Source organism: Amphiura filiformis, chromosome 5 (assembly GCF_039555335.1).
Source record: "Amphiura filiformis chromosome 5, Afil_fr2py, whole genome shotgun sequence".
NCBI lineage: Eukaryota > Metazoa > Echinodermata > Ophiuroidea > Amphilepidida > Amphiuridae > Amphiura > Amphiura filiformis.
The window spans coordinates 78,277,687-78,292,868 of NC_092632.1; the positions used below are offsets into that span (position 1 = coordinate 78,277,687).

The 15,182-nt window shown below is 37.2% G+C and overlaps 1 protein-coding gene across 2 annotated transcripts in view; it reads left to right on the forward strand.

The window, feature by feature from the left end:
- The window catches only part of LOC140153782 (inositol-trisphosphate 3-kinase B-like), a 34,322-nt gene extending 24,494 nt beyond the window's left edge, over positions 1 to 9,828 (forward strand). For both annotated transcript variants that reach the window (XM_072176635.1, XM_072176636.1), the window contains exons 4-8: positions 534 to 606; positions 2,394 to 2,448; positions 4,133 to 4,282; positions 5,009 to 5,182; positions 9,151 to 9,828. In XM_072176635.1, coding sequence (XP_072032736.1) covers positions 534 to 606; positions 2,394 to 2,448; positions 4,133 to 4,282; positions 5,009 to 5,182; positions 9,151 to 9,525 — 827 coding nt within the window. In that variant the 3' untranslated portion in view covers positions 9,526 to 9,828. The remainder of the gene's footprint in view (positions 1 to 533; positions 607 to 2,393; positions 2,449 to 4,132; positions 4,283 to 5,008; positions 5,183 to 9,150) is intronic.
- The last annotated feature ends 5,354 nt before the right edge of the window (positions 9,829 to 15,182 follow it).

The window sequence follows — 15,182 nt, forward strand, 5'->3', positions numbered from 1 at the left end:
AGATTTCAAATGGATTTTCATTCAAGTAACCCCATTTGAAATTCACACTCCCTGTGTGCAAGGTAATGTCTTCCATAAGTGGTGTATGGGTTTCAACTGGAATAGACCTTTTGTGTCCTTTCAAGTTCAGTTCTCACAGCCCTTTCAACAGCTGAAACCCCTAAAGTCATAAAGAGTCAATGTGTAGGGAACACTGTAAATGGTGAAACACACAAATTGAATGTAAATGGAGTCAAAGTGTTACCCAAGTTCAATCAAGGATCTGAATATGTTTTGTATGTTACTATACTTAAGGTTCTTTAGGTTAAGCTGAACGTATTTAGCATGTGTCAGATGTGCTGACTGTTGAGAACCTCTGTGCTCACCCGGAGTGTAAACCTTTAAGTAATTTTGCATGGCCTGAAATTTCCAACTAAAGTTTCACAGAGTATAGTCTTTTTCAACTTAGTGCAAATATTAACATGTCTATACTGACAAATCAAAGTATGAATTATTGATCATTGTTGTTTCCTTAACCATAAAACTTTGTTCAGAACATGTACAAATGCAAGATTTACTGGGTGATTTTGACAATCCGTCGGTGATGGACTGCAAGATTGGAACGAGGTGAGTCATCTGGAAAAGAAATCCCCCCACAAGCTTTCAGGAACATAGAGACTATTCGCCCTTTGCACGGATCCGCCATCTTGCTACCAAAACGAGGTTCACCCTGCAAATGCATATGCAAAATGTGCATTTTTGTTTCTCGCACTTTTCTGGTAATGCGCCAGAAGGCTTTTGCAACGTGTACGCAGTAATTACAGCATGCGTTTGACAGGCGTATGCATGCACTTTGAGTGTAGAACCTCGTTTTGAGATGACCGTGTAATGATCGGCGAATAGAGCTGATCAATTGATAGCAATTGCTTTTGCAAAAACAAGGTTGCTTTTCTTCAGTTGAGAATACTCTGCTCTAAAACAGTGACACTGCATGGTCACATGAAATGCATAAATTGCAGTCTACCAGCTGGATTTATTATTACAAAAATGAACTACCAGGTCATCAAAAACTGTGATGTAAGTGCAGCATGCAATCCAGGGCTCTTGAAAAGCAATGCATTGCTAGTGAACTAGTGTCAATTTTATTTTACAGCTTCAAATTGCAGGCGTTTGCTCAAAGCGCTGATGTACACATACGCACACGCTTAAAGATGCGGCATAGATGCATGCAGAAATGGCTGCCTCAAGCGTTGCTGTTACTGCCACATCAGGGTGGGAAACAGTATTTTTGCATGAGTAAAAATGGCCCAAAGTATGTACTTTATGTGCAGATGGTTTAGTTGGACCCTACACATAATGATGGAGGATCATGCGTAGTAAAGTCGCTGGGTGGGTGCTTATAGATCCATGGGCGGTTAATGGAACAAATATGGTAATTGAGCAGCAGTTTAGTGTAAAGATTGTTTTATTAGAAAGCGGGAAACATCCTAAGAATCCTGGCGCATGGTGGCTGCCACGAGTAGTCATATCAATCATTTGTGTAGATTCTGCTTGCCCAGGGTTTATCTCTAAACTCGTATTTTAATACTGATGGATTGCGCTATTGCAGTTGAAATCCATACACCTTCTCTGGTAGACATGACCTTAATCTCCTACACAGGGAGTGTGAATTTCAAATGGGGTTGCCTGATTGGGTGACTCCATTTGAAATTTTCACCCCCTGTGTGGGAAATAAAGGCATGTCTTCCATAGGGAGTGTATGTATTTCAACTGGAATTGCCGAATTCAATCTGATATTTACATCTCTCAACCATTAAATGAGTGTTTACAAATTGGAATGCAACAAAGTTGAAGCTCCAAATGCTCTGAGTGCTGCCTTAAGTTAATCTTTCTTGGTGGTTGCAGACTATTTGGTAGAATTAACATATTGTGCACTTTAATTTGATCTTGGAAAGGTGTTGAATCTTTAGGTTACCGGTAGTGCTTTGTGGAGTAATTCAGTCACGCCCCAAATTTTTTTAAAGGCCTCTGACTCGCAAGTCAGAAAAACTTACGGCAGGATTTTGCATTCACTGATATGTTAAGTTGTCAAAACGGAGCACAAGGCAGCTATATGTATTTGCATGAAGATATAATCTCCACCCCTGGGTAATGTGTTGAGTATAATGTAAATAAAGAGAGACACTTTCCTAGGTCCTTATATGGCATGATGAGTTTCAGTCTCTATGTGGTCATTGATGTTAGAATTATCAATTTCTCATGGGCTGTTACATTGTGCCAGGGTAGAAATTAATTCACCTGAATCAAATGTGGTTGTGCAAATTCGACATATTTAAAGAGAATTAAGAGTATGATATGTGCAATTAATAGCTCACAAAATGATAATCACATTTGTTTGTTTTTTTATGCTGCAGAACATATTTAGAAGAAGAGCTGAAGAAAGCGAGAGAAAAGCCGAAACTCAGAAAGGTTTGTATTTAAATGACTGTCAACCTGTTTATTGTATTATTTCTTCTAGTAGGATATGTTAACCGGACCTATTACAATTCATCCAAAGATTCTAAGAAATTATAAACAGAGGCTCCGGAAAATGTTAAATATTGTGGGGGCCAATGGTGCCTAGCTCAAATTATTGGGGGTGGGGGCAATGGTACTTTTCCATAACCACCAAAATTACTGGGGTCCAGTTCCGGAGCCACGATTAATGAGCTGACACAGTAGCTGAAACAGATAAGGGGCTATTCCAGTTGAAATCCATACACCCCTAAGACCTGACCTTAATCTCCCACATGGTGTGTGACCTAATTTCAAATGGAGCCACCCATTTAGGTAACCCCATTGGAATTTCACATTACCTCTGTGGAAGATTAAGGTCATGTCTTCCATAAGGGGTGAATGGATTTCAACTCCCACATCTTGTTTTGCATTAGTGACAGAAAAGGTAGTTACAACCTGTTTCCACCACCATCTAGTGTTTTGACGTCATCTTTATTTGTTACTGTGCACCAATTCTACTGCCAAAAAGTTTGGTGTAAATAACAAGGGCCAGAGACCACGTCAGTGAACAAAACAAATATTTTGTCACCCTTTGGTATCAAGTGGTCCTATGTACACACCTGCTAATTATAGATCTGTTATTGCATGATATTGGTTGCCAATTACAAAGTTTACAATAATACCTATATGGTTTGACGTCACAAGTGTTAAAAAATTCAGTAAGTTCAACAGATTGCCAGGTGTTATTATTGAGTTGGATCATATGAATCCATTTCTTGAACATTGGCCAGTTGGTAAGCTACAGACAAATCTAGAAGTCATATACCAGGGTTGTAAAAGAAGAGAACGATAAGGGGGGGGGAGCACCATTAATTAAATCAAACATATGTCAAGCATAAACCTGAGATGATGTAAAGAGTTTACCGACCTTGCTAATATTTAAATGTCAGGTGGAACTTGTTCAAATTCATACATGGATATTTTTTCAATGAGAGACACCAAAGAGGTTAGCCTAGTAAGTCTGGAGTCCAAATAGCCCTGATGGGGCCAAAAAGAGTGTACTTCTTCCTGCGTTTATCTGCAAAATGCTGAAAATATTGTAGCTCCTGCATTTGATCTGAAAATAAAAAGAACAAGATATCTTTAAGCCTAGTGCATGTTATCGCTACAATGCATTACGCACCGACCACACACAGGCATGTATATACTTTAAATCAAAGTGTACCTGGCGTATTGCAAAATGATCCTGTGTTACACTTTTTTGTCCTCCACGAATGACATATAACCATGGCAAGTCCAGACTCTGTTGTCTAACCTCTTCTGAAACAAGGAAAGTCAAATATAACAAAAACTCTTTTGTTTTATTCTGGTCCAAGTTTGGCAAATGAATCGGTTACATATTGTTCAGCTTTGATATTGTCCTTGTTAAAAGTGGAGAATATTATAAAGGTAAAATCATAGTGAATTGCTTGTGTTGACAGTTTTCAAGGTGACTCCTTCTTAAGCTTGTACGAAAGAACCTCGGAGAATGGTTTGCAGCTGGGTGACTTTTGCATGCTCCTATTCTCTTACAATAGATTAACTCTAGGTTGATACATAATGGTTTTACCATTTCACTTGCTAGTTTTATAATATGTGTTACTTTATCTTTTACCAGGATATGTATCAGAAGATGATTGAGATTGATCCAAAAGAACCAACCCCGGAAGAGCACGCCTTGGGTGCCATCACCAAACCTCGTTATATGCAATGGAGGGAACATGTCAGTTCCTCTGCTACCATGGGCTTCAGAATAGAGGGGATTAAGGTAAGAATATCATGTTTTTTTTAATTCAACATGATTCATTCACATGTGGGCTTCAAATTGCCCAAGTCCACTTGTAAACTAAAAAACATGGAAATATTCAATTTCTAACCAAACAATGGGATGAACATTGTTGCAATTCAAGACGAGTGCAAATTTACAAGCCAGGCCAGTGCCGTTATGCTTAAATGGGTTTCCACCATTAGACATGCTGCTGGCAATGAAAGTATATGACAGTCACAATCATGCTTTTATGATCTCTCATTTCAGGCATCCACTCGCAAGAAAAATGAGCGCGTCCAAAACCACTGCGCGTACTACGCGGATTGCGCGCCGTGCAATTATACAATATTTATGCATGGCTAGTAATTTACTAATGCTTGCTCTGATTGGTTCTCACTATCTAGGAGTGTATGAATATAGGTTAATTTTACAAAGCTGACTCATTTGCATAGGGACCAGATGGAGTTGCATTAATTTCATTCAGTCCATCATTCAAGAGCGAGCACTTTGGATCCTTTATTCACACCTTAATGCATCAAATTGTGGCGAACAAATTTATGCATACTTTAAAAACAGCCGAGACCATTAAAGCAAGCGCTTATGTGAGGTGTTTGTATTACATATCAATTTACGACCAGAGAAGCATAAATATTAATTAAAGGATCTATCAAGAGGCTGAGTGTATTCTAATGATGCAATATTTTGTGTTTTTATGTGCATTTGCAGAAAGGAGACGGCCACTCAAGTCGAGATTACAAGACGGTAAGGGATCGTGAGCAAATTAAAGATTGCTTCAACATGTTCTCTGACGGTGACGCAGGCATCCAAGCCAAATACATACGCCGATTAAAAGCCATCCGAGCAACACTAGAGTCATCAGAATTCTTCCTTAAACACGAGGTGAGTTAGTTAGTAATGCCAACAAAGAAATATGTCATACAGCGGGTGAGTTAGTTAGTAATGCCAACAAAGAAATATGTCATAGAGCTGCAGTATTGATATACCATTTCCTTTTTATTATGACTATGTTACCATGGTTACCATTATGTGGGCAAAGTGTATGATTTAAGGAAGAAACATCACTTTACTTTGTGCTTGTGATGTTACATAAAATGAAAATGAAACCAACCTTGAATAACTTGTTTAAAATGTGTGACGCACGTTGTCTAGGAATTCAGTCCTGATGTCATTATCTCGTCCATCAAAGTATCGCAATACTCTTTTGAAAAAAGTAGATACTTTATAAATTCAAGGTTTTGGATGTCGATTTTGTGCTGAAACCAGGGTAACAGTGTATTGAATAAATACGTACAGGACACGAAATATCAGGGTTCTTAGTTTCCTTTGAATTTTCACATGAATAGGTTGAATAGGTGTGACACAAGTTACAAACACAAAAGACAAAAGAAGTTTACGTATATGACATTTTGTAAAGTCACAGTGTGGCAGGTTGTCTGGATATGGCAAATGATTAGGATTTTAAAAGGTTCTGTTTCATGGCTAGAGTGATACAACGTCTCTAAATATACATGACTATTGATCGTTCTTTTACCATTAGGATTGGGAATAGTAACACATGTTTCTCATTGGTGGAGGCTGTATGAATATAATACAATACATGCATTAATATCTGGAATTAAAAAAAACTCATTTCAGCCTCTTCTCCTTGCAGCAAAAGGTTAGGCCGGGTCCTGGGCGTTATTTTGAAGGCCAGTATTTGCATCAGATTTGACAATATCAAAATGAACATGAATTTGGGCACTTTGTTTCATGCGCATTGTCAGGTATAGACTGTGGACCTTGCACTATACATTCATATGAAGAGCTTGGTTTCAACATCCCTTGCATCCACTCTTGATACGGTCAAAATTAAATACCCATCTTCCATTAAATTAACTGATTATAAAAAATACTTGATTGATTTTTGAAACGTCCGTGTTTTTAACTCTTCCTTGGAATGCAAAAATCAATCAAGTTTTTTTTTTTATAATGTCATCTGTATAATGTCACCTGTTATTGGCTCTGCAAATTTAGTGAAGCAATCAAGATTATGATGTTTATTGTAAAAATCAAGTTTTCAGATGTGGCTGAAATGGGTGTTGAATTTTTTTTCCAATTGCCAATTTTCCGCAACATGACTTTTTGGTTTTTTAATCTTAGGGTTAAAGTCTAAGTTTGAGTAGCTCTCAGTATGTTTTTGTCTTCAGGAAGAATGATAATTTTTAGAAAATAATAATATCAGGCGACAAATGACCCAATTTGGCTGAATGGTGCAAGAAGTTGCGGGTTTGAACCTTGGTGGTGGTTAGTACGCTCTTGTGTAAAATTGAGTTAGCTTGAAATTCCCCTGGACAAGGAACTTACTGCTAATTGTCTCGTTGTAACCCGTAAGAAACTTGGGGAGTTGATCCTGACTGCGAAGGTTCCTGGGTGTGTGCTTCACAAGTCCCTGTGTTGTTGTTAAATGGTTTATGGTATGATATGGGGCCATAGTAGTCAGTGACAACCTGTATAGCATCCTGAGGCATGTGGATCAATGTCTAGGCATTGTGGCTGCGCATAGGGCATTATAAATCATTGTGCATTTTGTCTCTTTTTTTGAATATGTCAAATATGATGCTTTGTTTAGATATTATTAGACATATTTTTTAATGTCATAGTACAAATTTTGTAGCCCCAAACATTATCTTGTTTGCAATTGTTTAAAAAAAATCCAATTTAACATTGTTTCACACCGTTGCTGGCTCAACGCATTTGTTTATTTTTCATACTTTAAAAAAAAACAATGTAAATTTGCTACTTGTGTCAGTTGCTAAAGGATATGAAAAGGTCGCAAAGAACATGAAAAGGTCAACTTTTACCAATGCCTATTTTGACACTTAGTTAAATTCCTGATTTTATAAGCAAGACACTTAATTCGTTCTGTTACTATAAGTGAGCATTTTTCCAAGAAGGTGGGCATTAAGTGAATTATGCAAAACATTGACAAGCTTTTTAGCTTTTGAAATCTACCACCTACACATGCGAGACTTCACAAAGGCTGTAGGTCAGTTCTTGCATAAAACATCAATCCAATCTTCATCATTGGGCAGGAAAAACCTTCAATATGTCATTGGCTCCTGAATATGTAACCTCTTGGCAGTTTTGTTGTAAACATGTTCAAGGGCCACAAGTACATGAGAGATTTTCCTGCCCAATGTTGTCTTGCAATGCTTTACTGTAAAATTGAGAAGGTTAGCACTTGTTATCAATTTTTTGAACTGTTTCACTCATTTTTCAATTAGTGATTCCAAGTTTCTTTACGTTGACCTGACTACAGAAGTAATATACATGTATTTACCCAGCTGCTTGGAATGGGCTATTCCATTTAAAGTCCACACTACCCCTGTGAAAGATTTAGCTAAAGTCTTCCACAGAGGGAGTATGAGTTTTGAAAAGAATAGACAATTGGGGGTAACTTCCATCTGAAATACTCCCTCCATCTGTGGAAGATATAGGTTAAGCCATAATACAGGGGAGTATGGGTTTCAAAATGATTAACCCTGACCAATTACATTTGAAAAACATACTCCCCTATGGAACATATTTCTCAAATCTTCCACAGGGGTAGTGTGGATTTGAACTAGAATAGCCGAATACAGAAAGCACAAAATTCAATGTAGCACGGCAAATGTGCACTTAAACAGTAATTGCCAGACATGGCCTCATAATAATTGCATCTTACAGGCTACCAATATATAAGTAATCTTGTTATTGTTGAAATACACTAGCCAACAGGATGGAGAGAGGGAGTTGTGGTGTTATTAAATTGGCCCATCTTTCGTCTCTTTGATTTCTCCTAGTTAACCCAATTGTGTATAAAACCACACATGGTCACCATGTAGACGGGCTTAGAAATGAATTTATTAGCACAAAGTCATCAGTGGCAAATCAATTGATGAAGCCTGGTGCATTTTACTTCCAGGGCTTCTTTTAATGCAGGAAACCTTTTTACATAAATTTTATTTACTTTACCCCCATACAATGTTTTATTACATCTAAGAATTTGTTTATCCATGACCCATTAAGGTAGAAACCAACATTTTGTGGGTGGAAAGAAAATAGTACCGGTACATGCCTTTAAGATTGAAAGGATTAAAATCCAGTGAAATCAAGTGTTTGTCTGATTTAATTTGGCTTACCACTATACCTCCCTCGTTGCAATATTTTATTTATTTATGTTGCATGCCTGGATGGTTAAAATCCATTTTGTTAATTAGGCAAAAGGCTCTTGACACAGTAACGATACATGCAAATTAAACAAACATTTCAATTCAATCCTTCAACGTAAAAAAGTGCAGTAATTTTTAGTACGCCTAGATGTTGATCCATAAGCTCAGCACACTTTACGTACACAGTGGATATTTTTGAAATAGTGTATGCGTTACCTGAAAAACATAATTATTAGATCTGATTTTATTCTTGCTTTTTTGGGGGGATTTTGTGTGATCAATATCATTTTATGAAGGTGGAAGTGACATGCAGTGAAATTGTATCAGTTTATTATACTGTAAAAACTCAATATTTAGCATATGTGCTTACTATCGAGCGCTATTCAAATTTGCAAACATGAGCCCCATCCACAAAAGTGTAATGGGTTTTGAGCAAATCATCGATACACATAGTTATATACGAACAAGTAAACCTGCAAATTTGTGTCTCAACCCCATTAGCTGAGTTGGTAAAGCGCCAGACTTTGGTACAATTTTATGTTTTTAAAAGCGCTCAATAGTAAGCACATATGCTAACTATCGAGTTTTTACGGTATTATAATTCAACTAATATGATGCCCTCTTGACTTATCAGTCTTATATTTTCTCTTTTTGCAGGTCATTGGTAGTTCATTACTCTTTGTACACGACAAAAACGGTAAAGCAAGTATATGGATGATCGACTTTGGCAAGACCACGCCCCTTGCGGAAGACCTGACCAACGATCACAGGACACCATGGGTGGAAGGAAATCACGAAGATGGGTATCTGTTTGGACTTGATTGTCTTATTGATACATGGTCAGAACTTAAACCTCAGTCGGTGTCGTCATCACCGTCAGAAACAAACTTAATATCAACAGATGCTACATCGTCATCAGTACCATCATCGTCATCAACGACGACGACGACATCGTCACCGAACTCTGTCGTAACAACAACGACCGCTCAATCTAGCACAACCAAATCAAACAGTACAGAAGTGCTATCATAGCAAACCGAGATGCAAGGAAGTCGTAATTGCAATAGTTTTCTTAGTTCCATCCCAAGGTATAGGCTAGAGAGGAGTGAACATGCATGTTACATGTAGAAGCATTCCATGCTTTCCAGTCATGAGTCGGTCGTCCTAGAAATGATTATACTTTCTTCTGCTATAGTAAGAACCACTGAAGCAAGCATATTGAGCATAGAGTACCTCACAAGAAGATAACTCGTCATTCGAATGCAAGAAAGTTGTACCTGACATGACATGTCGAATTTGTTATTTGTGACACGATCAAGGGGAATGAGTCGGATGTCGCTACACGATGCTCTTCCGATCTTATCGTGGTAATATGGGTTAAAATTCTTTTGTTTTCTATTGTTTTCAGCGATTGATAAAGTGACGTAACTTTGCAAAGAAAAGTCCTATCAACATGGGGTTTTCAATTTCTGAAACCTCTAAATGTCCTCTTTAGAAACGTATGTAAAACTCATTTTCGATCAGGGTCGACATGTGACTCATTCCCCTTGATCATATCACATTTGATTAAGAATCAGGAAACTTGTAAAATATTTATCATGCGGCATAAATGAATCATTTCAAGGCTCACCACCCAAAAAGTTTGTTTTTGTTGGGGTGTGGCTTTCAGATCAAATAACAAGCAGCAGGTATGACAGGGACAACTTTGTTGAACAAATAGTACAATGACCCTGCAGACAAGTGTTTACTAACATTGCCAAACACGATGACATTCACAACAAACATTCATACGTTTCTACCCTAATTTGTAATACTTCAAGTGGAGATTCAGAGGGTGATTCAGTTGGCTATTTCAGTTGAAATCCATACACCCCCTATAGAAGACATGACCTTAACCTCCCACACAGGAGGTATAAATTTCAAAGGGAGTCATCCATTCAGGTAGCCCCATTTGAAATTCACACTCCCTGTGTGGGAGATTAAGGTCATTTCGGTCATAAGGGTGTGTGGATTTCATCCGTAATAGCCCGATGCAATCCCATAATACTGTGCAGCATAAGACACAAATCTGAAAAGCCATTATTCAAAGGTGATATGATATGCTCATGCTTCACAGGTAAACAATAGTCTTTATGCATACACTTTCTACAGAAGTTTGTTGATACATGTTTTCCAACATTTGATGTCTGAAATGTTAAAAAATTACAAAACTATTTTACTCTTTTGGGTATGACGACTATTTTCGAACCAATATTCAAAAATCCAATTATTATTAATTCCAATAAGAAATGCGTTGATGTTGTGTTTCTAGTGGACCAAACGGATATCAAAGCAGTTCACATTGATTCCGCTGCCACTAGGATAGATCATACCATTTGACAGCCAACAATAATATGCCAGTATGACTGGCATCGAACGGCTCCCCATTTTACACCTGGGTGGAGTACACATGAATGGTGTTGACAGTCACGCATTATGGGAAGACATTGAATTTAACCTCTGAAGAAGACTCGTCATTTTTGTCTTTCAAACAATGGAATGGTCATTTTTGATACAATCCAACATAATTATTCCATAAATTATGCTTCAACCAAAGGTAAAGTGTACTTAGTTTATTACAAAGATTTTTCGCAAGCTGCACAATACTGCAGATAATGTGCATAAGTACTTAGTAAATGAATTGCTTTGCCAATTAAGTTCAGACCTTTGCAACAGAGACGAATAATGCCTGGGTTTATATGTGAAATGTGTGCCTTTTTTTTTAAGACCTTGAATTTGAGAAAACTAGCTGTGCCTGAAATAAGAATCTTGGGAAAGAACATTGACTCGTAATGATACAGTTGAGTTAACCCCATGAGAACTACCTGCCGATTGGCCAAAAAGAAGTTTTCATTATCAATTGGACCAATCGGCAACATTGTTAGAGTAATTTCACCACACAAAAAATTGGGGTGAATTATTTGGAAAGCTCCATTCTGATTGGTGATTAAAGTGAAGATATCACATAATTGACCAATCAGGGGCAATGTTAGATCAGCAGGTAGTGCTCAGGGGGTAAAGTACATAATGGATTGATCAAGATTACTCATCATGCAAGCATGCATTTTTTAATATTTTAATTTTTTATACAGCACTGAAACAATGAATATAATTCACATTTTGATTGATTCAATTTGATACTTGATGTATTTTAAGTTGTATTTGATTATAGCTGCCTAATGGCAATAGCTGCCATGTGGCAACAGGAAGTTTTGTGACCAAAGAATTTGTACTTCTACACAATAATCATCTATGTAATCATCGTGCAGCATGTGTCGTCTTTTTAACTCTTGTGTTAGTTGTAGCAAAATTGGGCTCTTTGGACCAGTTCAGTTCTGTGTAGGAATTTTTGCTTGCTGATATCAATCTGTAGTCGAATGTTGTTTGTGTGACTTTCCAATTTTGAGTAAAATATGAAAAATTATTTTCTTTTGAGATATAGAAAGTATGGACTCGCATTTATTGCACATAAGCAAAATCATTAATTACATCAACAATTTCTGATGTAAATTGTTGATGTGACAATAGTATGTCTACACAATTTACAAAACTGCTTTGTCAAAGCATAGCCCTGGTCAAAGCTGTGGCTATCGTCATCTTCTCATCAGCATAATATATACATTTTTGGCGGCTTAATCAATCATGACAATTGGAAGCTTAAATCAAGTTTCATTAAAATACAAAATTAAAAATGCAAGTGTGAGAACTGAAGGGCAGTGCTGTATGGTGCGACCATTTTAGGCGCATTGGCGACTAGATTTTTGCTGATGGCGACTAAATATTCAATCCCTGGCGCCAATGGCGACCAACTGCAGAAGCTTTTAATCGCCAAAAACAAAACATGTATGTAATGTAGCATTCAAGAGTACGAATGTATGCTATGAATATACATTTATCATGATGTCTCAATGGGGACTTCCTGGAAAACATATAGGCCTACACTGTACATGCTGCATATGAAGTATGTAGCGTTCAATGGAAATGGGAATATGTAGATCAGAGTACAGCAGCTATGAACATTCAACGCATGTGGCTGTTCAGTTGGCACCTCAGATTTTTTACCTGGGAGCAAAATTTGGGCGCCTAAATTTATAAAGTTAGGAGCCATTGGCTCCTCAATCAGTTTTTGCACCGTACAGCACTGCTGAAGGGCGATTCATGCTCAGATTTGTGCACATGAATTTTCCCCTGTGAAATGTTCACCACGGTTTTATCACATAATTGATTTATATTCGACATACTCTATGCGACAAATTATTTATCGCTGGGTTTGTGCAGACTATTTTCGCACCATATAGAAACCTCATGTAAAGGCTTATTTGGTAATGTTGTCTGCCAAGCAGCCAATCAGATAATGTTTATGTTATCTTTTACTCTGGCACATTTTTTTTTGTGATAGGTTTTTAATCATGGTGTCATATAATTCAAACTGAAGATCCGTCGCATGGAAAAATGAACTGAGCCTGACTATAGTAGGCTATTGTAGGTAGGTGTATTATATATGCTAACCTGTCTGATAAGAACAAAATCACTCCAATAAATTTACAATTTGCACATTATTTTGACCAAATCTGAGACTTTGTGGGCAACACTCATAGCGCTGTCACAAACTATCAAGCTGTAAGTTTGATTGATTAGAGCGAAACAACCCAGAGATGCCTACAGTTTGATCAGGTCCAAATAAGCAGGTCTTAGCAAACACTGCAGATTGGTATCAAAATCTGTAATATTGAGTCTTGCATAGCGATATCTACATCTGTGAAATTCAGAGTATTAGAAACGCGTATCAGTGCCTTCATGCTCTATGTCAATCAGAACAATGCTGCCCAAAATGTCTAATTTTTACAGGCCTAGTTACAAAAACCTGGCGATTCCTATCTATAATATAGCAGTAATCAAAGTATACAAAGGAGGCCTTTTCTGTCATGAGACACAATGTTAAAATGCAATGCCTTAAATATAATAAGATAGTTCAACCTCGTGTATTGTACGTAATTTTTATCCAAGATTTTACTATTTCATTTTGTACACTGGTACTACTCAGTTCAACTGTTTATTTTCTGACCATGCTTTGCTAATATAAGTGGAACATATAAAATGTACGATGAGATGAAGTCTATTTTGATAGTAATACATTATAGGGAAAAAACCCTGGGTTTAAGGACTTGACATTTCAGTATAATCACTTGGAATACATTCTTGTCACTATGAAGTATGTGGCAGTAATAACATTCATGTGTTAGGATAACATTCCCTAATGTCTTAATGCATTGCATTCATTCCTGCATACAAGATGAGCCAAAGTGGCCACTCTCATACAGAATGTCACAGTTCATTCAACCCCTATTCCTCATCATTGCTCAATATTTGACCTCAGGTTTTTCAGTGTGAATTTTTGTACCCAACACAGTGAAAGGTCATTGTATAAATGTGGAAACATGTGGGGGGTCAAAGAATTGTGCCCGCACAGATGAGCATGTTGGATTGTAATAATGCTGTGCGTTACATCCACAAGGACATTACGTAAACATACTCACAACTTGAGCTCCAAACATTGGGAATGATGCGTATATATGACATAATCAAAAGGAAATAGTCCATTGTTAAGGGGTACTACACCCATTGCATTTTTTTTTTTTTTTTTGCATTTTGTGAAGAAATGAGAAAAACGATTGGTTAAAGTGGTATGCAAAAGGAGGAGGAAATGAAGGAACAAATCTTCTCGTTCTTTTGGTGGCATAGTTTGATCAGCTCGTAATCGGCAGGAATCGTTAGGCTTTGACCACCACGCCGAAAAGTAGAATCACATTAAGAGTGATATAATTTACCTGTCTGGTCTATAGTGTACATGTTAAAGAAAGTAGACAAAGTATAGCACTTAAATTGATATTACTTGATGCTTTTGGTGAGATGTCATAAGACAATTCTGGAAATAAAATATATCGATATTAATTTGCGATAATATAAGGCCCGCCGATTACCAGGTGATAAACTATACATGCTTTTAAAGGTAGAAGCCAAAAAGTGGCACATCAGTGATGTAGCACTTTGGTATCTACCTTTAAAAGCATGTGAGCTACATTGATACTGATGCCACCAATAGAACGAGAAGATTTGCCCCTTCATTTTGCGTACCACTTTGTCCAATTTTTTTCCTCATTTCTTCACAAAATGCAAAAAACATACAAAAATGCAATGGGTGTAGTACACCCTTAACCATTTTGATCTTTGTTCATTATTTAAAAATGCAAAAGTATGGCCCAAACCCATTGAAATGGGGCTTCTGGTTACAAAGTTATGAGCGATTCTTTAAAACATAAGAGTGTATCACATGTTGGTATCAATAAATCGGAATCAATACTAGTGATATTACACAATGGACCACAATAGCCTCATCCCAATGGCATAGTCCAATAACCTCAATTAAATAATCATAGTGCAAAATTTGACCTCAAGTTGCAGAGTATGAGTTTTTGTACCCAAATTTTCAAAGGTCATGCAATGAATGTGCAAATGTATTGGGGTTAAAGAACTGTGCCCCAGATAGATGAGGTGGATCCACTTGACCTTGTCACATGAATGTTGCATTACTTAGTCTACTGATTGTCTTTTTTAATTTCCAAGGCGGCTTTTTATAAAGTGCACTCTGC